The sequence below is a fragment of the Caloenas nicobarica genome, chromosome 7 (genome assembly GCF_036013445.1).
Source record: "Caloenas nicobarica isolate bCalNic1 chromosome 7, bCalNic1.hap1, whole genome shotgun sequence".
Lineage (NCBI taxonomy): Eukaryota > Metazoa > Chordata > Aves > Columbiformes > Columbidae > Caloenas > Caloenas nicobarica.
In genome coordinates, this window is record NC_088251.1 from 35,894,035 (window position 1) to 35,915,653 (window position 21,619).

General features: G+C 47.4%; 2 protein-coding genes across 2 annotated transcripts in view; one reads left to right on the forward strand and one right to left on the reverse strand.

Moving 5' to 3' along the window:
* Positions 1 to 230: 230 nt before the first annotated feature.
* SGPL1 (sphingosine-1-phosphate lyase 1) overlaps positions 231 to 21,619 on the reverse strand; it is a 53,550-nt gene continuing 32,161 nt past the window's right edge. Inside the window, exons 15-19 of the transcript XR_010606486.1 lie at positions 3,126 to 3,182; positions 2,468 to 2,576; positions 1,764 to 1,901; positions 1,056 to 1,212; positions 231 to 309 (exon numbers count right to left, since the gene is read on the reverse strand). The gene's annotated coding sequence lies outside the window, so the exon portion shown is untranslated. The remainder of the gene's footprint in view (positions 310 to 1,055; positions 1,213 to 1,763; positions 1,902 to 2,467; positions 2,577 to 3,125; positions 3,183 to 21,619) is intronic.
* Positions 16,770 to 21,359, forward strand: PCBD1 (pterin-4 alpha-carbinolamine dehydratase 1). Its single transcript, XM_065639225.1, has 4 exons — positions 16,770 to 17,008; positions 19,572 to 19,703; positions 20,069 to 20,149; positions 20,753 to 21,359. The coding sequence occupies exons 1-4, from the start codon at positions 17,006 to 17,008 to the stop codon at positions 20,849 to 20,851; spliced, it is 315 nt and encodes a 104-aa protein (XP_065495297.1). The 5' UTR covers positions 16,770 to 17,005; the 3' UTR covers positions 20,852 to 21,359.

The window sequence follows — 21,619 nt, forward strand, 5'->3', positions numbered from 1 at the left end:
TAAATCAACTTCATTTGTTTTAAGGAAAGCTGAGCGGTACTCCTTTAACAAACGCTTCTTCAAGCGTGACTCAACATGCAGGGAGGAATCCTTTCAGGGCAAAGAAAAAAGTCTCGGAGGGATGTCAGGAGAAGAAATTTCTCTTTGGACTAGAAATCACTCACCATAGCAGCTTCTGGCCAGGCTGGAAGCATTCAGAGATGGTTTGGATCATCTGCTTCTGCTCAGGCTGGGCTACATCTTTCTTTGTCCTACAGAGGTACATTGATGTCCCCAGATGTTAAAGAATAAGGTTAGGACTGCATGCTCCTGGAGGGAGAAGCAGACACCTCAACAGCTGGTGCACTCAGGCAAGACACCCCAAACATTCTCCTCAACTGCACCTGAAACCTTCCTACTGCCTTGGTCTTAAGTGAAATGGTTAATATGAATCAGAAGCAACATGCTCAGGATCCATGGTGCTACACATCTGTCCCCAGGTGTGAAGCAAGCCAAGCAAGGGGTCTTGACAACAGCCTTAGGGCATGGTGAGCCTCCAAGCTGTCACCCAGCCTGCCTGAGACTCCCAGGCTTTCCTTTTCTTGGCAAAAACCCAAGGATTTTGTTTACCAAGCGGGTCTGAGGAGGGGCAGGCATGCATGCTACATCCACGCTATCCGCAACTGAATCCTTCCCAATATCCTTGCGGACCGTGGCTACCCAGACCATCACCCTGCCCCACCTAGGAGCACACCACTGGTCAGTGCTCACCCGCCCTGGTTATTGAGGGCGGAGTGAAGCTCCTGGAGCTCCTTCACTATGTTTTAAGTGCTCAGGGCTTCAAGTTTCATTAGTGGTTACTCTCACTTGTCATTTTCTTCTGCTTTAGTTTCTGTATCCTTATCTCTTTGATCATTTACTGTAAGATCCACTCACTCCAATCCCCGACCCTTCGTCTTTGATACAACACACAACCAATACTTAGTCGGAGCCTCTTTCTTTCTGCTGAAGAGCTCTCCAGCAGCAGCTTTGTGTGACAGCCAAACGCACCCAAAGAGGCCCCTTCACACACCTACCGCCTCAAACTCTTTTTCAATCAGTCGCCGGTTCTCCATGCACAAGTAACTCTCGTCCGCGCACAACCAAGGCTCTCGTGCGCTCAGTACGAAGCATCTCAGTGCATTCAGAGTGTTTTTTATGAGCCGGTTTAAATTAACCTTTCCTCTCAGAAACCTGAATACAGAGAACAATGGTTATCCAAAAGGCCCAATAACCAGTCAAGAGCATGCGGCACAGCTAAGCCTCGCAGAATGCTGAATTGCCTTCCTGGGATGGTTTGATGAGGGACATAATCACAGGAGAAGTATCTTGAAAGAATGAGTCTTCATCTCTCTTAAAAGTACCAATAATCAGTAGTTAATTTTCTCTGTCCTGTTAGAGCTTGTTTGACTTCTTCAGAAATTAATAACCTGTCCTTAAGGTCAGGCTGATATAAGCACCACTGATTTTTCAACAGCTCAACTTCGCGGCCACCAGAACAGCAAAATTATCATCATTTAAACGTATCATTAGCTAAAGCAGAAGTTTCATTATTTAAAGTAAAAAAAAAAAAAAAAGCGTGAATACATGCAGAAGGACACCTAATTTCACACTTTTGGATAGCAACATTTTGGAAAACAGCCTTAACTCTCCAGTACTATCAGTGCAACACAAAATATGGATTAAACGGGAGACCTGGGGAAGGAGCAGCACCACACTGAGAACACAAATAGTTTACTTCTCACCTGCCCCCATGCATCTAATTTTAAATCCTTCCTCTGTGCTTTGCCTGCAGGGCACTCTGAAATGCAGCATTCTGATCCAGGGTTTAAAGCATTTGTTGTCCAACGCTATGTGGTCCTCTCCCTAGCAATGCACCCAGGCTTCAAGAAAAAAAAAAAAAAAAATTAAGCATTAGGACAAAGCTGCGATTATTATTCGAGGTTTCAAAAGCGGGAGGGATGAGGGAGGCCAGAAAATGTCACAGGCTTCTTGCGGACGTGACACAGGCTGGCTTGTGGGCAAATTAACACAAGCGGGAGGATTCACTCAGGCTCATCAGGGTAATGAAATGGGATATCCACTGGAGAGAGCAGGGGCAGGGACACGCTCCGCTTTGCTGTAGCAGTGATGCCCTTTAGACAAAAGACTCCCTGGTGAAATGCAAAACAACTCTGGGGTGGAGTTGTATTCCAACAGGAGCCAAGGACAGGGAACCCAGAAGCACGTCAATAGATCCCTTCTGCTTATTTCTGGGCTGCAGGGGGGACATGCCAATGGGTATTTGGTGAGGGCATGCTCAGAAAACGCTACCTTTTTTCTCTTTTCCTGCTCTCTAATAGTCCTGTTGTTCAGGGTCCAGATAAAAAGGTCTCACTCCAAAACAAACTTCCCTGACTACGTCTACAGGCCACGCGCATCAGCCACAGGTTCTTTAAGACAGACTTACAGCAACTGCTGCACGGTGCAGGGAGGCAAATTAACCTGGCAAAGAACTCTTCCCATCCACACTCCTCTCTTCTCCTGCAGATCAGCCCAAACCCACCAGAGCTCCTCTCCTGCAAAGACAGATAAATCCCAGCTCTTTTTAAACTCTCCTGTTCAAGAATGTTGGCTGTTAGGATGCTCTGTGTCATCTCAAGACTGCGCATGGAAATCTTCCTTGCTAATGCACAGGGTGACCCATCAAGCACCTGCCATGCCCCAAGCAGGACTGTGGGTCCCATCTCTTTGGAAATGCTTTTTGGGGGTGTCCCTGGCTTTCCTCCCATCCCACATCCTCCTAACAGCTCTCAGCTCAGGTGAATCTCTCCCAGCTCGCAGATGAAGCCTGTTGACCTGTTATGGTCTTTCTACACAACAGCTTTATTTCAGGGCCCTCTGCCTTGTACGTACTTTCCTGGCTTCTGTCTTTACAGACACCAGATTAATTTTTGCAAGAGTGGGGCTCACCCAGAACTCTTTTCAGAGTAACTCCAAGGAGGTCCTAGGAGAGGTTCTCCAAAATAGTAACTATTCTTGCCCTAACATCAGTTGGGCATTGTATATATGTTATTAAGCATACATACAGAGTAGGAAAATACCCATTACCCCATGGATAACACTACCTGAGAGATCCGCTATGTGAGCCTGGTGTAGCTCTGAGTAAAAGGGAGACACCAGTCCTAGGGAAAGAAAAAAAAAAAAAAAAAGAGATCATAGCTTTAACTTTACTTTTCACATCTTCCCTCGCAGAGGAAATGCTGCATTAAGACGTTGGGTGAAGCATAACACATCCCACACTCCCCATCTCAGTTTGAAACACTGAGCCTTCCATTCCAGAATCCCAAATCATTGTGCTCGGCCAGGTCAAAATAAGCAAATTCATTTGTTAAATTACTTCTTTGGTGCTGTCTGGACTTGAATTAATTTTAATGAGCACATATCCAAAGATGCCAACACTTGTCCATCCAAGATTGGGTTGTCATGACCTCGGCTTTCTCTGGCTTCAAAATCACCTCTTGGACCTTGATACCAGCAACATACAGACATTTGTTTCTCCAGAGAATTTCTCTTTTTTAAGGACTTTAAAAAGACTGTTGGAAAAATGTTGACTTTGCAAACAAAGTTTCTACACCGAGCAATTTATCTGACACGTGGCATCTTAATTTGGACGTGTGTTTTAAGAATGCTTCTTCAGGCGGTGAGCAGCTCAGCTTTGGGAGGTTACATAAATCAGTACATTTACATTTGTATGCGCTAACAAGAAATGAATGCCTCTTTCCCTTCCCGTTAGCATTTATGCATGTAACGGGTGCTGCTCCCTCTCCCCACCTTTTCCCCTGTCTTCAGGATATGACCACAGAAATTGTCATATTGAATTACACTGATAAGCCATCTAATTTAATGCCCTCTCTAAAATAATACCCCACACCAGCTGCTACAGAGGAACGTTTAACACTCCTTATAATTGACAATGATGGAACAGCACCACCACGAGGGACGTATTCCGTTGCATAAGGGGGCCCCCTCCTTTCCTTAAGCATTTTGTCATGTATATTTTTCTCCTAGCTCACATACCTGTGAATTTAATACTTTGAGCAAGTCTACTACGGTATCTTCTGGCAGGGTTAGCACATTAATTGGGTGTGCAATGTATTGGCTCCTGAATGGCCATTCAGCTCCAAGCAGCTGTCTTTTAAATCTCCTAGCGAGGGCTACGTGAGGGCATGAGCTTCAAGACCTCTCTTCACCCCGTGGCAAGAAAAAGGACGAGCCGGGCCACGTTCAGCCCAGCTGGAAGTTTTCCTCCTGTGGAAAAGATGCGCGGCGGGCACGCAGACAGCCCCGTGATGTGGAGGGACAAAAGACGTGGTGGTTAATTGGATGTCACAGCGCTCCCGTGGCACGGAGGGGACGAGGCTGGGCTACCTTGCAGAGTTCAGCTTTCCTCCTTGACAGGGAAATTTGCAGCGTAATTAAAATGAAATGTTGGCGTCCGTGTTGCGCGTTGAAATATTGATGGAGGGAGGTATAAAGCATTTTATGAATGCATGGTTCCATTTGGTGATTTAGTGCCCCCAAACACTGTTTTCACACAATCTACTCGAGAAGAAAGGGGGAGAGATGAAAGAGCAAATAGCTGTTTTATCACTGCAGAAAAAGGGAACGGAATTGGACAAAGTTAAATACAGTACATTGAACGACAGTCTTTGGCTCTGAACTTTAAATACAGCGGGAGCTCCCTCGCTCTTGGAAAGGGTCCATTGAAGTCCATGGAGGTTCTTTCCCTTTCTTGTGCTACACCACATAATGCTGGGAAGGGGCTACACTGCTTTTAATTGTATTCAAAAAGAGGTCAAGCCCCTATTTATAACATGGCTTGGAGTAAAGTACTCACAGCTGCGTGGGAAGACACACAGGTAGGACTCTCCATCACCTCCATTCACCTACCACTATGTCTTTACTACTGAGTCCCACCAGGTAGTTCGGCCAAATGGAAGTCTGACTCCATCCTTACTTCAAAAAAAGGGGGAGAGGAAATATTCAGAGAGTTCTTTAATCACCTAATTACGGAACATATGGCAACTCCAGACCAACCAAACTGCAACATTTTCAAACGCACAGCAAAATAGGGCCCCTAAATACCAAGCTGAGGGCAAACAAATTAAGCACAGCTCTCCAAACTGACTCACACACCTGAAAAAGAAGATTTGCATTGCACGTGCACAGAAGCACTTGAATCTTTAGGATGGAACTCAATCTACCCAACTCAAGGCTCTTTGCTCCCAGTCCCAACTACTGTCGGGTCCAGCTGGGGTTGTGGACAGGACCATATCATGGAGCAGTTCAATGCACCCAGGGTCTGAATCATTCAAGAGATTCATTCAAGCCGTCTCTCTTGACCACGGAGTAAGATTCTGTAGCCAGATGCTTCATTTCAGGGCCTGTGCTGGCTTGGGCTCAGCCCAGCTCTTCGTGACACCCCACTTGCAGATGCAGACATGATCTTGTTTCACTTCTCTTAATTACTATAATAATAATAATACCTGTTCCAAAAATGAAATTTGTTTCATTAGACTTCAGCTTTACATTTTCTACCTACATTTCTTCCAACTTTCATTTCCTTTGATGAGCTGAAGAACTTGGCCTTCTGAGCCAACTAAAAACATTAAATTTTGACTGTATATTTGAATCTGCATGTACAGTTTTAAATCACCAGTACAAAGCAGATGCTGTCCCATAAACATACTACAAGCTGAGGTAGAAGAGGCAAAAAACAGAAACAAACCCAACAAGGTTGGATATTCAAAGCTGGCTGGTTGGAAAAGTCTTTACTAGCTACGTATGCTGTGAAAATACATTTCATTTTAAGGTTTGAGCCTTTAACACAGAGAGAGACAGGATTTATACAACAGTGCAACTTTTTTGCAAGACGAATTTTTATAGCCCATGTTCACTTTACAAGTCACTCACTGCAATGCAACAAAACACTTTTCGAAGTCCCTCGATTTACTATTTACTCAGCAGAAAACATTAGCAAGAGAGGTCTGTAGAAAATTAAATATATGCACACATAGAAAAACAGTAAGTGACAGATACCGCTCAATGAAATTTTATGTGACCAATAGCTGTTGGTGGATATGTGATTTAAAGGTTGCATTAAACATCTGAAGCTTTAACTAATCACTGTATAAATAACTTACAGCAGTGGCTTTGGGCAAATGACAGATAGAAGGGTTCTCAGCAGATACAGACACGTATCACCAGAGGCGGCTCCCAGTAAGATATACAGAAGGGGAAAAAATAATTCCAGAAACACTATTGGGAAAATGAATGGGTCTGCAAGATGCAGTGCAATTTCTTACTGAAAAGGGATGGACAGACGCTGCCTGCCCACAGGCCACCACTGCTTGGGATGGGTCTTTGGGCAGCACAGAGGACATGGTGTATAACTCCTGATGGGAGCAGTAAAGCTGCTCAGCCAGCTCAATTCTTCAAAGCTTGGCTTTTATTCTCTTTTTTTTTTCCTTCCCATCCGACAGAAAAGGAATGTGCTTTATGAGAAACAGAAGTTAACAGAGGCCAAACACACCACCCTCACAACGTTCATGGACTAGAAGACCACATTGTATAATCCAAGAGCAGAGGACAAAATTCAGCATCTCAGGAGGCCTCTCTGAGTCCTTTTAGTTCTCTAATCTAAATCACATTAATCTCTCAAAAGGAGGAATCACCTCAGGGCACATTCAACCTGGCAGGAAGGAAATGACACAACTTCCTAGCATGACGGAATATTTGCCGTGTTATATTACACCGGTGTCCAGGAAATAACCCCGCAGGTGAGCAAGGACAGCGATGCCCTCTCGTTCTGGAGGATAAGGCTGAGCATGCAGCGGTGGCTTCTAAGCCCTTCCAGGAAAACACCAGATGTTGGGTGAGGTCAGGAAACACTTCCACAAAGTGTAACTCCTCCTTCCTGATTTTGAGGTTGAGCATACAATTTTGGCCAGTTTAGCGTTACCAAGCACAGATGCAGCTCACCACTGGCAAAGTTAATTTTTGGCATCAAGGAAGGTAATTCAGACATCGATAATTATTGATCTTCACTTTCTTTCTTTCAGAAAGACATTCTCATTTTACTTACAGAATGAGGGTAATCATATGTTATTTGTCTACCTCAGTCCACTATTTTCCTACGGATAATCACTTTAGATAAAGAGACAAGCTGAAGTTACTGCCCATCTTCTCCTTAAACCAACATACAATACAGGGTGAGGAGAAAAGAAAATAAAAATATCAGCGAGGTCAGTTTTCTGTGGGATGAGGAAGGGACTAAACAGGAAACTGCCCTTCTACTGTCACTTTTGGCTCCTCTTCCCGATGTTGAAATCCAAGAGCTACTGAAGATAGATAGGTTCGTCCGTGCTGTTGGTGTCTGGATACTACTAAAAATTATTTAGTGGTCAAGAGCTGCCATGCAAGGCATTGATTAATTAGCAGAGTTAGCAGGAGAGTGACCCTACTGGCACGTCAGCTACTAATAATAGAGCCCAAATCGGTCACGGACCATATCCAAAAAGATGATGAGGCAACCGTTGGCTTGTAACTCACCTTCAGCACAGGCAACAAAGGTAGCAACTCTTCCAGAGGGCTCGTTGTCATCTTCCACCTCTTACTAGGAAGGGACGTGTCCAGGATGAGCTGCTATGGGGTCAGGAACCCTCAGGGAGGAACAGTGCCCTGGGCATGGAGGTGGGACCTCTGCGTCAACCCAAGAGCGTGGCTGCAGGTCAGCAAGGTGGAAGGTCAGTGGATGGGTGCTCCGTTTTCTCCAAGATCTGCTGTTTTAAGCCCTGCTTTTCCCCTTTCTGCAAGGGAACCTGCAACCCTTGCAGACCTGCCCAAGAGACCTCGGCACAGTGTTCCTGTACAACAATTTTCTGTTTTCTACCTTTTGGGGATAGAAACTTGCTGAGAATTGGGTCTCTAACGTCTCTGAGGTCTTGATTTCTCCTTGCCTCAGTTTCCTACCTCTATAAATAAAACCCTTCCCCCATCCATTTCAAGCATAACCTACTCAAGAGCACAAAATCTCTCTCCCCGTGTGTCTACAGGGCCTGAAAAAAACCCAAACAACATAACAAGAAGCTTGTTCTGGGGCTTTTCTACGTTACTGGAAAACAAGCCAAAAAAGAATTAACAAAAGTGATTCCTGGGAGAGGAGAGCTGCACTTAAGATAAGCTTCCCAGGTGTCTGGAGGAGCACAGGGAATGATGATGAAATAACTATATCATATATTCACACATTTGTTAGAGCACATACCGACACAGCTGGGAGACACTGACAGCTCTGCAGAGTAAGACTAATTTCTAAGCACTGAAAATCATCTTGGTGGAAGGTTTAGGAATAAAAATTATCCAGTGAATCTGACAGAGTGGTCATAATTTCGGCGTCTAACATCTCAGTAATGCCTGAGCCACAAATTATCGTTCTGCATCAGCAGAAAGCAGAGGTCTTAATGCTTTCTGTTGACAAGGCAGACTTCATCACTGGCTACAGTGATTTGGAAAATAAGACAGGTGCTTTTTGCAGCATGCTTAGTGCCAATGAAGATACAGACACAGGGAAAAGAGGGTGAGATCCTGGCCTGTTCTCCAGTTTAAGTTTCCTCCAAGCTCTAAAATGCCCACTCTGGGGTTCTGTAAAAGGAAAAAAGAAAAATAAATTCCATGCTTTAAAGTAGGGCTAAACCTTCCAGCAGAGTAAATGAAAGCAAGTAAAGTTAAAAAACAGTACACTATTTTCTTCCTCTTAAACTAAAATGGAGCAGATCTCATGTCTCTCAAATGTCATCGGAAGCCAGTACCACTAAGACAGTAAAAACCTTCTACCCAACTCATCTCTGCTGGTTGGTTACTTTTGTCAATGAAGCGCATGCAAAACGTGACCCAGAACCACAATGACCACGGTCTGATTTTTCTGGTTCATAGCCCATAACGTAAGTATTTTACAGCATCACTTAATGAAAGCTTTGCACCACTAAGCAAAAGGGAAGCGTTAAGCTGTGGTTCACACCAAAGCTCCAGAAAGACCAATTCAGATCCCAAATTTTACTGTGCAGAGGGCATAGAAAAGATATGCCCAATTTCTCAGCAGATGGGCTCTCACTCCTTCCCCCCACAACAGCCACGTGAAGAACCACGATGGCACCAGGGATGTACCCAAAAATGCAAGTGCTTTTAAAAATCACAGTCCTCCCTCCCTGTGCTGAATTTGATAGCAAAAGCAAGACTGGATTCCCAAGCATCTAGTGGGCTGAGGTATATTCAAATACCTCATGGAGCATCCCTGCTGATTTAAGACATCTCTCAGCCCCATAAGCCACTAGTTACCTACTGAAGAAGGTGGATCAGCTGCGGTCACCAGGCTTGAGTGCCTCAGCTTCACCTGCTCTAACTGTGCAGAGGAGACAGCCGCGTTAACACAGAGCACGTGGCCACGCAGGCCTGGAGGGTGGGCTGAAGCACCACAGTGTCTGTATTTATTTACATGCTGGGCACTCACCATAAACATAAAAAAATAGCTGGTTCCTGGAGGGAAACCCTCCCTGTGCCGAGCGATGCTGCTGCTGGGGCACAGAGGTTGCTTTTTGATCCTGCTGACTTCAGTCCTTGCTGCCACGGCAGGCAAGATCACGTCTCCCAGTTGCACTGGAACTGATGGTCCTTTTTCCTAACGCAACTTGCTTGATCCAGGAATAGGAATTTTGGGGAGGAAAACTCCTGGTTTTGTCCTCCCTCTTCTTCTGCCCTTGGCCACTGGGTCTGTCCCTGTCCCAGCTCTACTTCAACCAGCTGTTCCTTCTTCATTTAATTTGCAGGCAGTTTATCCAAAGCCATAGCCACCACGCTGGCTGAGGAGGGCGAATCACCAGCAGATGAGTTCTTCTGAGCCTGATGAATGCCAGAGGTGGATCCCCCAAGATACCCTCGCTTTGGAAACCCTCCCATCCCATGAACAATCATTGTCTCCCCATCCTGGGGCACACTCTTGCTCCTCACCTTCCCTTTGCGTGACCAGCATGAGGACCAAGCTCTCACAAGGACTCTCTGGAAGGCTTGTGGTTCAGATCAAGCCTACACCAAGCAGCAATTTCCAAGACCAGCTCAGGCTACCACAACCTTCAACAGCACCTCAGAGGAATGTAAGCAGAGGTCCAGGAGCTGAGCCACACCGTGATGAGCAACGTGTCCCAACGCCTCACTAAAATACAGCTGTCGCAGGAGGAAGCAGAGGCAGCTGGAATTAAATGCAGCTCCATTTTGCTGTAGCACATCAGCAAACTTCCAGCCCAGGCTGCGAATCGGTGGCATTTCATCTCTCCCTCCTTGCCATGCCTGCCACAGGAACTCTTTACCTCAGACTTTGAAGTGAGCTGCTACGTTATTTAATTTGCTATCCCCGACGGGTGATTCACAGTGGCATTTTGGTTTCTTAGGGACTGCTGTGTACGCAATTTTCCCATTAATTTCTACCCTGCTTCGAACAAACAGTGCAGACAGCGTGGTCCAGTGGTCGTTCCCACTAAGAGCAAGAACAAGCAAAGCAGATGAATTCAGTTTGTAAGAAGCAGTACAAACTCATTAGGCTGGGGAAAAAGAGAGGTGGTAATATAAATAGAAGAATAACATCATCAAAAGGTTTAATGCTAACAAGGAAAAAAAAAATAAAATCAGCATTGCACCTGACATGAATTTCACACAAGAGTTTCTGCTATCAGATTCTGCACAAAAAAATGCAAAACTTGCCAATGTATGTCGAGCAGCTCCTCCCTGCCTGGACATCACCCCTGTGCTCCCAGCAATGGGATACGCTTCACCCTGCTCACCTCATGCCCTCCTGGGGAGGCTGGAGCTGAAGCTGAGCACCTGAACAGACTCCTTACAGACAACCTGCAAGGGACAAGCACACCCAGCTGCCAGCCTAGGACCATTTATCCAAAAAATTAAAAAAAAAAAAAACAAACAAACAAAAAAATCACTCCCTCTGCTCTTTCATCTGTGATTTGAGGAAAAAAAAAAAATAAAGTACTATGATCCTATGAAACACCTCCTGAAGGCAGCTCTGGGAAATAAAATTCACAACTCTACTACAGAGCAAAGCTCCTGGAGTTGGCCAGTCCCCTCTGCCAGCCCTGGACCATAAACTCCCCATGTGTCTGCCTCCAAGGAAATCACTGCCTTCGCACATTCTTTTTCTTCACTCACCCATCATCATCTCCTGTACATTACAGCCACTCTTTACTTCTAAAGCAACCACACATGTTAAATATCTCACTGAGCAGCAGTTTTCAACTCCTTTGCCTTAGAAGCCTGCCATTTCTAGTTCCAGTCGAGGAAGAGCTCGTATGCCCAAAAGATTCTCTACCGTCTCTAATCCTACCCAATAAAAGGTCTGTGCAGACAGACTTGGCCGTCACATCCACACCCAGAGCCCCCCTCCTGTCCCTGCCTCAGGGGAAGTTACCGCAAGACCAGCTATTATGAAGCTGGAAATAAAACCTAAGGACTTCCAGGACTTGAAAACAGTGACGGTAACCAAAGACATCTCACAATCTGGCTGGAGAGACATCCCCGATGCTTAGGTATCTCTGGACGAGCACACCCCAGGAGTGGTACCGGTGCTTTGGTGTACCAAAGGATCTGGAGATGTTTCTCACGAGAAAATTTGGCAGCAAAAGTCCAGCTGAAGAGCCGCTTTGCTGAGCGCAGCCATTCTTTAGCAGGGCTGATCACATCAGCAATCACTCCTGGGTGTCGGGATGAAGTGGGTTTCCAAAAGCCCCAACCCTGGGCTGTCCTGCCAGGGGCTGAGGTTTCAAGGGAGCTCTCCCGTTTCTCAGCATTTTCCTGACCCCTAGTGACAAGACGTGGCTGTACAGCAGCTGCTTCACATGCAGCACCCAACTGTTCTTGCATAAACAAGGAGCAAAACTCACTCTTTAAGATGGGAGAAAGGTTTCCAGATCCATCAAGTTACTCGCCCTCTGCAACCCCTGCAAATTTGCGAGAAAATCCAGCCTGTTTAGCAAAGACTCAAACTTGGACTGAAAGTCAGGAAACAAGGTGAATACAAGAAGTTTCCCTTGCACCAGGCTCCAGCTGTGCCCAGGGAAGCCGGGTTCCGTGATTAATCCATCAGCAGACTGGACAAAGCAAGTTTTGATGTATTACCTTCCCTCAGGGCAAAAGCATCCTGTTGCAGGGAACAGAGCGACCTTGGCAGGGCAGCAAACTGCGTGATCTCACCGCCATCCGCCACGGACCACGGAGCAAACTCCTGGGGATCTTGAGGACAAAACCCGTGACACAGGAGTATGTTAACTGCCAGGGCCCATGGCCCTTGTTTTTGTGGTGCCACCTGGTTTCAAGGACAAACTCAGAGTCAAAGAGGGGTTGTTGTTGTCTAAACCCTAAATTTTCAAACCTAATTTACGCCAGGTTTCTCCGTGCACGGGCTAGGAACGGGTCATCTCTTCCAGCACCACTCTGATAGAGGAGAAGGTACTCGTGGCAACATGTACTCAGGTACCCTGGACACACATTTGCATGCTCCTCCTCCCCCAGGAAACATCCTTTTGATGCAAAATTTCTTCACACTCAAATGCTATGATATTCCACCACCTTGCACACAGCTGTCTCCTGCTTTAGTATTCGTGTCTGCTGCGCAATAGTAGTTATGCCACTTTTATTACCATTTTTTTCAACCTAGCCTTCTCCCGCACACTGCCTGACACCAAGACCCTTTACCTAAAGCATCATGTGAGCAGATCAGAGAAGCCCCTACTCGTACCAGCCTCTGATTTATTTTGTTCATCGCACTAAGGCCAATTCCCAGCCCTCGCTGACTTTGATAAAACGACTCTAACAAGAGAACGTCTCACACAGGAATAATTAACGATTCATCTCTATTTATTAGGCCCTTTTGTCAACTTAAACTTGTCACAACTGCCATAAATCCCCTCCAGTGCTAAACAAACCCTTTAATTAAATCTATTGTGCCACAAGAGCAATACTTCAGATACCAGCAGAGTAGTCAGTGATGAAAGAGGTTGGCCCAGCCCAGCTTAGAACACCCTTTGGAGGCTGAGGTTCACCTGTGACCCTGTCCCAAGCGACTTGCTCAGATGCCATCAGCATGGATGCAAACTCTGAAAACATATTCCTGGAGAATTCCTGAGGCTCCGCAGCTGGTTAATTGTTTCTCTGCTGACTAAGCAGTTGTTCCCACCCTGCCCATAACACACGAGTTTCAATCTCAGCACAGGAGAAACCTCAAAGCCACAAAATACATGGACAATTCAGTACCCACCAGGCAAACCTCTGTTCCCCCACCTCGTGGGTTGCTAGCAGTCCTCCTGCCCTGGCTCCTCTCCATTCAGGGAACAGGGGTGAAGCACAAAACACCCTTTCCCTCCTAAACAGTGGGAAGAGGCAATGGCAGATGGTGCCAGATCTAAAGAAGAGCCAAGTGCATTAGTTAAAGGTGAAGCAAACTAAAAGCACACCCAGAGTTTTCTAAAGGCCTCTCTAAGGAGCAGGAAGGGCTGTCCTGACACAGGATCGAGTTCAGCCTGTCTCCAGCCGCAGGCAGAAGCGGACCTGGGAAATGCAAGAACACAGCAAACACAAATGAACCTTCTCCCTGTTTCTGCCTTCACAGGAGATGGGGACAGGCTTTTCAGCAGGACCTGTTGCAAGAGGGCAAGGGGTGACGGTTTTAAACTAAAGGAGGGGAGATTCAGGCTGGACATGAGGAAGAAATTATTTACACTGAGGGTGGTGAGACCCTGCCCCAGGTTGCCCAGAGAGGAACCATCCCTGGAGACATCCCAGGCCAGGCTGGACGGGGCTCTGAGCAACCTGAGCTGGTGAGGATGTCTCTGCTCATGGCAGGGGTGAGACTGGGTGAACTTTGAAGGTCCCTTCCCACCCCAACTATTCTACGATCTTCACATGACGTGTGTTTTTCCCTTCAGTAACCCCCAGCGGGTCCCTCCCATCCATGCCAGACAAACCTCTCCTAAGCAGTGCTGCAGGACACGCACTCTCCTTCCAAAGTACAACATAAAACAAACACCCAGCCCTGAAACTGCACCTTGCCTGAGATAAAAGACTCCTTCTGCCAGTGTCATCAGCAAACATCCCGCTGCTGAGTCAGCGGCTCTGCTAACCCGATGCAAACCTGCACTGCAGCAAACAAGCCATCGCTTTCTTTACTGGTTAATCCCACTTGCCTTGTGAGAGGGGACAAGATGCAGAATCAGAGTGAATTTACCGTGATTTGAACCATGTTCATACACACCTCGCAGGTCAGTGGCTCCCAAGGGATGCCTGGAAAAGCACACCAGCAGGAAAACGGCATTGAGCACATTTTTAATACTGCTAAGTGAGGAGCCAGCACAGACTATGGGGAAATAATAATAAAAAAAAAAAAATTAAAAAGCCACTTTTTGCTCTTGGAGAGTCCTAAGCTCCCACAAGGAGCTTCTGTCTCCTGGAAGCAGCAAGGATCACGCTCTCCACATCTTACGTGATGGCAAGCAGCCACAAATTGCAGCCAGCGCTCTCGGAGAAGGAAACTCGTGTCCCCTCTGCCCTCAAAGAGACTATCAAAATGTTTCAGGGAGCGTGAAAGGAGAAAAGGGGAGAATTCAAAAAGCAAATCTTGAGATGAGAGATTGTACATGGGTCTCAACCAAAGCAGCTTTCAGGGTCGGGTACATTTTGTTGAAAAGGTATTGATAAAATAAAAAGAATAATAGGAGGTGAGCGATACAAGAGCTCCCTCCAAATACACAGAAGCAATACAAGCACATGGGTTTAGCTGCCATTGACCCAGCCCAAAGCAACACAGCTCTAAACTAGGCAACAATGGAAGAAAAAAAGAGAAAAAAGAAAAAAAACCTCTGGCCAGTAAACAAGCACGCCCCTTGCACGGAGCTGCAAGCTGCTCTGAGCAAACACCTTGCCCAACATCACTCAATTAATCATTAAAAGCAAATCTAAAGAGGCCCATCTAAAAAAATAAAAATTAAAGCCACGCAGAGAGGATGTTTCACACATTCAGGGGTTCAGGTGTTGGAGTTGGCCTAAGGACTCCCCCCAGCCACAATTTTACAGTGTAGATCAAGGAAAATCACAATGGCCCTGTTGACAGTTTTCAGCAAAAGCATGTCCCTTTACGAGAGACCTCACATAAGGCTGGCAGTTAAAGCTTGATTTACAACCTAGGAGAAAAAACACAGTTACAAAGGAGCTGGGTAATCAGTAGACACAGTATAATTAATCGTTTTTCTCCTGATGTTCTCCAAGCACAGAAATTCTCACCTCTAATGAGTGGAGGTGTCCATCAGTTGCTCTGTACTGCCAGCACACCTATTGGCAAGGTAAACAGCTCCCAAGAACAAAACCCAGCCGAGGGCAAGTGAGAGATAGAAGATTTGCTTCCTCCCCATCTCCAAATCAATAGGGAGGCCAAGAGAAGCACCATCCCCTAACCAAGATGCATTCAAGGCCCTGACGAGCCACCATCAGCACAGCCACTGCATTTTCTTGAGAAAAACACTGGGATCCCCTGAGCACAGTTGGTACCCACAGCACCCGTATCTCCACCTGCAAATTCACAATATCACTTCCTTTACCTCCTGCTTATGCCCCTGTTTACAAGGTTGCTTCTGCTGGGCTGTGCTGATGATACTGCCGGTCCCGCAATTCAAACTGACGCCAAGAAAATATTCTACTGGCTTTTCCCCAACCTTACAAACATTGCTGGAAACCATACAGCACCCCTTCTCATCCATATCAGAGCTTCCAGCTTCCTACCTGCACATGATTATTTTCTTCTCAGGTGCTACATTGCTCTGCAAGTCTTTTCTCCCTGGACAGACACTCAGGGTCTCCCAGGACACGAAAGATGCTCATTTTTCCTTTTCATTACCTTGGAAAGAGAATCTATAGAGTGCAAAAGAATAAAGGAAGAATTTGCTTCCCTCTAACTTGCCTGCTGGAGAAACAAATCATCTCTGTGGCACTCACAAACCCTAACAGTAGAAAACAAATGTGCACAACCATATATACAAGGGATGTATGTCATACTATATTAAAAAATTTCCAGAACCAGTTGCTTCAAGGGTAAAGAAAGCCACAAGGGTATAGCAGGGTGGTGAATTTCTGTCTGCCACGTACATCAGCATGGTACAAAATTGTTGTCAGCGCTAGAAAATTGCCTATTGTGGATTTAGCAGATGATGAGCTGCAGGACATGGGCACAAATCCGGCAGGTCCAGAGAGCAAAAACAAGCCAGGGAGCAGCGCGCGGCATCCGTGCAGACACGGTTCCCTCGGCAACGGGAGAAAACACTTTAAAAAAATGCTCAGAAGTGCGGAACTGCATACACTCCCCTCATCACCCCGGCTCTTGGCCCACATGCTGTGATATAATCCCAACTGCCCCCAGACAATACAGCCTTCAGCTCACGATTATCGCTGCACAGAGCTCCCAGGGCTGGGAGGCACGTGTACGCTCAGCCAGGATGACTAACACATTCATCACACTTGTTGCCAGCAGTACCCACTTCAGCTGTCCCTCTCCATCCTCTTCTGCAAGAGGTTAAAAGTGACCCCACGGCAGAGGGGCGGGTGGTTGAGGGGTGCACAAATCACCACTGTGGTGTGTAGGGGTTCCCAGAGACATTGTTTTAGCATCCCCTGAGCCCCACAGCCCCTGTGACCGCTGCCTTGGGAAAGGCACAGGCAGCATGGGCAGCGGCTCGCTGGGGGTGGACCCGGCCCCCTCGCCACGCCTCCAGCTGCCACCGACGAGCCAGGGCTCCATCGGGCTACAGCACACTGGTACGGTACAGTACGGCACACTGGTACGGTACAGCACAGCGTGCGCCAGCGTGCCTGGACCAGGGACGGAGGCCACGGAGACCCGCGGGCGATGGTAAGTCGCTGCTGGGAAATCCGGCTGTGGTTTTGCAGGCGGCGGCAAAGGAGAGGGCAGGAAGGTTTCAGCCGCTGAAATGAGGCGGGAGGTGAGGGAGGAAAGGAGCAGAGCTGGGCGCTGTGGTTAATCAGTAACGCAGGGAGCTCAGCTGGCCGCTGCGGAATTAGCAAAGCCAGCACTCTCCAGGCTTGGTTCTGCTGTGAGGGGAAGGGCCCAGCACAACCCATGCTCAAATACTGCGTGGCAAGTGGGATCCCCACCTGTGCAACCCACCCCGGCCCTCTGGAAATCAGCTTTTCCACAGCAGCGGAAGGGAGGGGAGCAAAACAACCACGGGCCTAGTGGTGCACCTCACTCCAGCCCTGCCTGTGGGTCCTGCTCACGCCGGGGCGCTCCCCTTTATCTTCTCCCAGGTGACAAGTCACCCTGAAAAGGGAAGATGTTAGTCTGAGCAAAGAGGGTTGTTTCATCTCCAGGAAGCCCAAAACTCTCCCAGTCTCCCATGCTGGTTCCTTTGCTTTGGTTGCACAATGCATCTACTTGGTTTCCTGCTGGCAGTTGAGAACCAGCAAGAGCAAACAAAATAATTAAATTTCCCTAATAAGAAAAACATGTTTTAAAGGGGTAGCACACATGAAAGCATTAACATGCCACACCGACAAAAACAACAGGCTGGCCAAAGTGCTGGGGTGGAGCAGGAGGGAAGGGAGCAGGGTAGAGGGCACAAAGGGGGATCCAGGCAGAGGGTTCCACAAGACACAGCCAGAAGAGCTGGAGTTTGTGTGGTCCCTTGGCCAAACCTCTGCCTGGCCATGCTGGGCCTAGAAAAAGCCCCCAGGCCCAGCCTCCCACGTCGCTGCGACACACAAAAGGCTTCAGATAACAATTAAGCCACAACTAGGCAAGCAACAGCTCTGCCTTTACGCAGCCTTTCTTTAGCATCCCTACATGAGCAGGAGCTTTCAGCCTCTGCTCCCAAAACCTGGCACAGCCCCTACCCCACTCTGAGAGTCCTCTCCTGACCCCTCCATGCAGAACCAGCCTCCGTCCCCACATTATCTAGTTGCTAAGCTACCCGCACCCGGCTTATCGCGCCATCAGCGCAGAAGGGCAAGGGCTGAGGGTTTATTGCGCTGAGCCGTGTTTACTCACTGCCTTCCCCAAACACCATGCAAGAGGGAGAACATGCAGCCACGATGCTGGGGGGACCCCATCCCACCCCACACCTTGGCACTGTCACGGCTACGCAGACAGGGAGCCACCCACACAGCCCAATGGCTTAGCAGACCCAGAAACATAGGAACGGGGCATAACCTTTGCCATCTTCCTCAAAACATGCAAAACAAGAGAAGAATCCACAAAAAACATCAGCTCCATGGCTGCCTCTTTCGTTTGTTACGGCCTGTGAGCAGGTGAAGCGTAGGAAAGGATGATTTGCCCTTCGCTGGTCAGCAGCCCCTTGAGACACTTGGCTTGGGCATGGTCACTCAGAAACAGCATTTTAGAGAGCTGAGCAAACACCCACAAGAAGCTGTATTTGTTGGGACTCACATCTAATTGCAAAGTGATGCTAATTGCAAAGAGATGCAGGGCCTTTGTCATTGAGAAACAATCCTCACTAACTCTGAAGATAGATCACCCACTAGGCAAGAATTTTAATTGCCAGAACACCACCTTTCAGATAGAGCAATACCCCTCTGCACAGAGCCAGAAGATATGCTGGCTCAGGTACCCCTATCTCCAAGAACTCCATTTTAGTTTCATCTTTGCCTATATTCACTCCCCAATGCCAAGGAACTGCTGTTTTGTTTTTTTTTTTTCCTCCTCTTAAAAAACAAATAACAGCAGCTCTGCCCAATCCCTCCCTCTGCCCTTTGTTACTCACAGACAAAAACAGCCTCTTAAACTCCATCGTAACATAAGGGAGATTGAAAAGGAAAAGGAGCTGAACTCCAATTCAGTGTGATTCATCTGTCTGATTCACACTGCTTTTTTTCTTCTCTAAAGCAGGGTTCCAGAGCAGGTGACCTGCAAACAAAAGCCCTCCCACTTCAGGAGGGTACTTTGCAAAACCTCAAAAGCAAGCAATTCTTAGTTCTAGAAGCCATCAGATTTTCAGGGTTGTTGGTTTTGGTTCCTTTCATTTTTTTTTTTCCCAGAAAATTATACATAATGTATTTAGGAGCTTAACCTTGCAGTGTCATCATTTCTTAGTACCTTGGGTTATAATGAATATATATACACACAAACACACACAGGTGAAGTGGTAGGTGTCACAGGTCAGAGGACACAAGTGACAAGCTGGGCATCACTTGGCCTATGTACACACAGAATGTACCCAGGGCTGGGGACAGGACAGCATCCATGTCCCCTGTCATCAGCACCCTCCAGCTCAGGTCTGCACACACACTCTAACCCCAGCACCCAGTCTGCAGCTACCTCCTCAGCCCCACAACTCCACCACCCACGGGATGCCTTGCTGCTTGGAACATCTGCTTCGTCCCACCTCTGCCACGCCACACTGACCTGCTCCTCTTCCCTCCCATTCCTGCGGCATCAGGCAGGGAAAGCCCACAGGCTGAGCACGGAGGAGAGGGAGCAGCTGCTGCCCAACCTGAGAGCCGTGGGGTGGAACGAGGTGGAAGGCAGAGACGCCATCTTCAAAGAGTTCCACTTCAAGGACTTCAACCGGGTACGAGCGTCGGTGGTAAAGAGTTTTACAACACGCGGGGGACCTGGTTTGCAGAGCGGGGAGTCCCATCTGCAAGGCTCAGCCAAATAAATCCCTCTGTGTTTCTCCTGAAATGTAACGGCTGAGCGAGATAACCTGCCCAAGACAAAGTGCTCGACCCAGCACAAGGTTTGCCTGGGAAAAGCTCCCCAGAAGAAGGAAAACCCATAGAAAAATCCCCAAAAAAAGATATAGAACATGCCATGCCTCGCATATGGTTGGGTTACATAGAAAGATATGCTGTAAAATAAATAGCAACGAGGTGAAAAACTATATCGCACAGTAAGTGGTTCAGAGGTAACTTTTCTTCTTACTCCACTGGGCAGGCCTTTGGCTTCATGACCAGAGTGGCTCTACAGGCAGAAAAGCTGGATCACCACCCCGAATGGTTCAATGTGTACAATAAGGTAAGAAAGAGGGATGGTGGGAGCAACCGGAGCTCTTCAGGGAGCAGATCTCTTTTGTGAGGCACGAACCAGCAGCAGCAAAGCCTGTTCAGATCAGTGGGACCTTCTTTTCTCAGATGCTATTCCCTTGGCATATCAGGGACAGGCTACAGCTACCACCTACAGATCCCTTCCTCCCCTCCCTTTTTTGGTTTGTTTGGTTTTGTTGGGTTTTTTCCCTCCTGCCCAGCTGAGCTGGCAGAGCCTACAGAGAGAGGTCTTTTTTTTAAATTGGCGTTGCTTTTTAAAATCAGTATCAGAAGTAGCAGCAAGGGGAAAAGCTGCTGGAGAAATGCAGAGCGAGTCAAAAGGTGGGCAGAGCCAGCTGCTGTGACCAAGGCAGTGGTGGTAGTGACAGCTTGTGGCCAGAACAAGCCATAGGAAGGACAAAACCAGGCAAAACACCAGATTACCTCTCCCATCCCAGGAAATTTTGCTAAACAAGTCTGGAAAAAGTAATAGCACTACCTGGCTCATCAGATGAAAACTGTCTGCAGCACTGGGGGAAACCATTCCTGCTCTTTCTGCCAGCAACACTTGGTCGGTCTGTTTGTCTTGCTTTAGGTTCACATCACCTTGAGCACCCATGAGTGTGGAGGCTTATCGGAGCGAGATATCAACTTGGCCAGCTTCATCGAGCAAGTTGCAGCTTCTCTCTCCTGACTGGAGAGACACACATAAAGTCAAAAATCAATTCTGCCACTGCCACAACCCATGTCTTACCTGGACACCTGCACCTAGAGCCTCCTCCCGCTCCTAGGCTAGTTCCAGCCTGCCTGACGCTATGCCAAATGCCCCACCGCAGCTCAGGTGGATGGAAGCACCCTGCATATACCCACCCAGAATCTTGCCGCTTCCATTCTCAAACCCTTCACTCGCTGTGCAAAACTAGCTTGCAAACTGCAGAGTTTTCAGCAGAGGTGCCCTGTTACTAGGAGTCATGTTACACAATCGCACCAGTAAATCCTTCCAGAGCCTGACCGCATCCAGCCACTGTGTTATTGCTTTTTTACCTACTGGAATACGCTTTCTACCCATAACATGGTACGTGAACCCTTTGGTTTCTCTGTAACATACCAGCAACTGTGATGTGCAATATGGTTATGACTGTAACCTCTCTCTAGCAGTATTATAAGCAGGCATGTGCTCTCACCCCTCTTGTAACCAGCATTTAGCCAGATACCAACTGAAAATGTTCATAAATAAAGGTCTTGGTTAACCTGATGTGAGTTTGGAAGGAGGCCTCACTGTCAAAATTACGCCAACAGGTTTTCCCTAGGCAGGTAACTGGCTGACTGCTCTCTCAGAAAGGTGCTTCTGCCACAGAAAAAACTTCTTTATGAAGCAACACGGAGAAACAGCAGTGTGCCTTCACAGGCCTGCAGCCTCAAAGTGAGCGGGGTCTGAAAGAGAATGAGATGATCAAAGCCA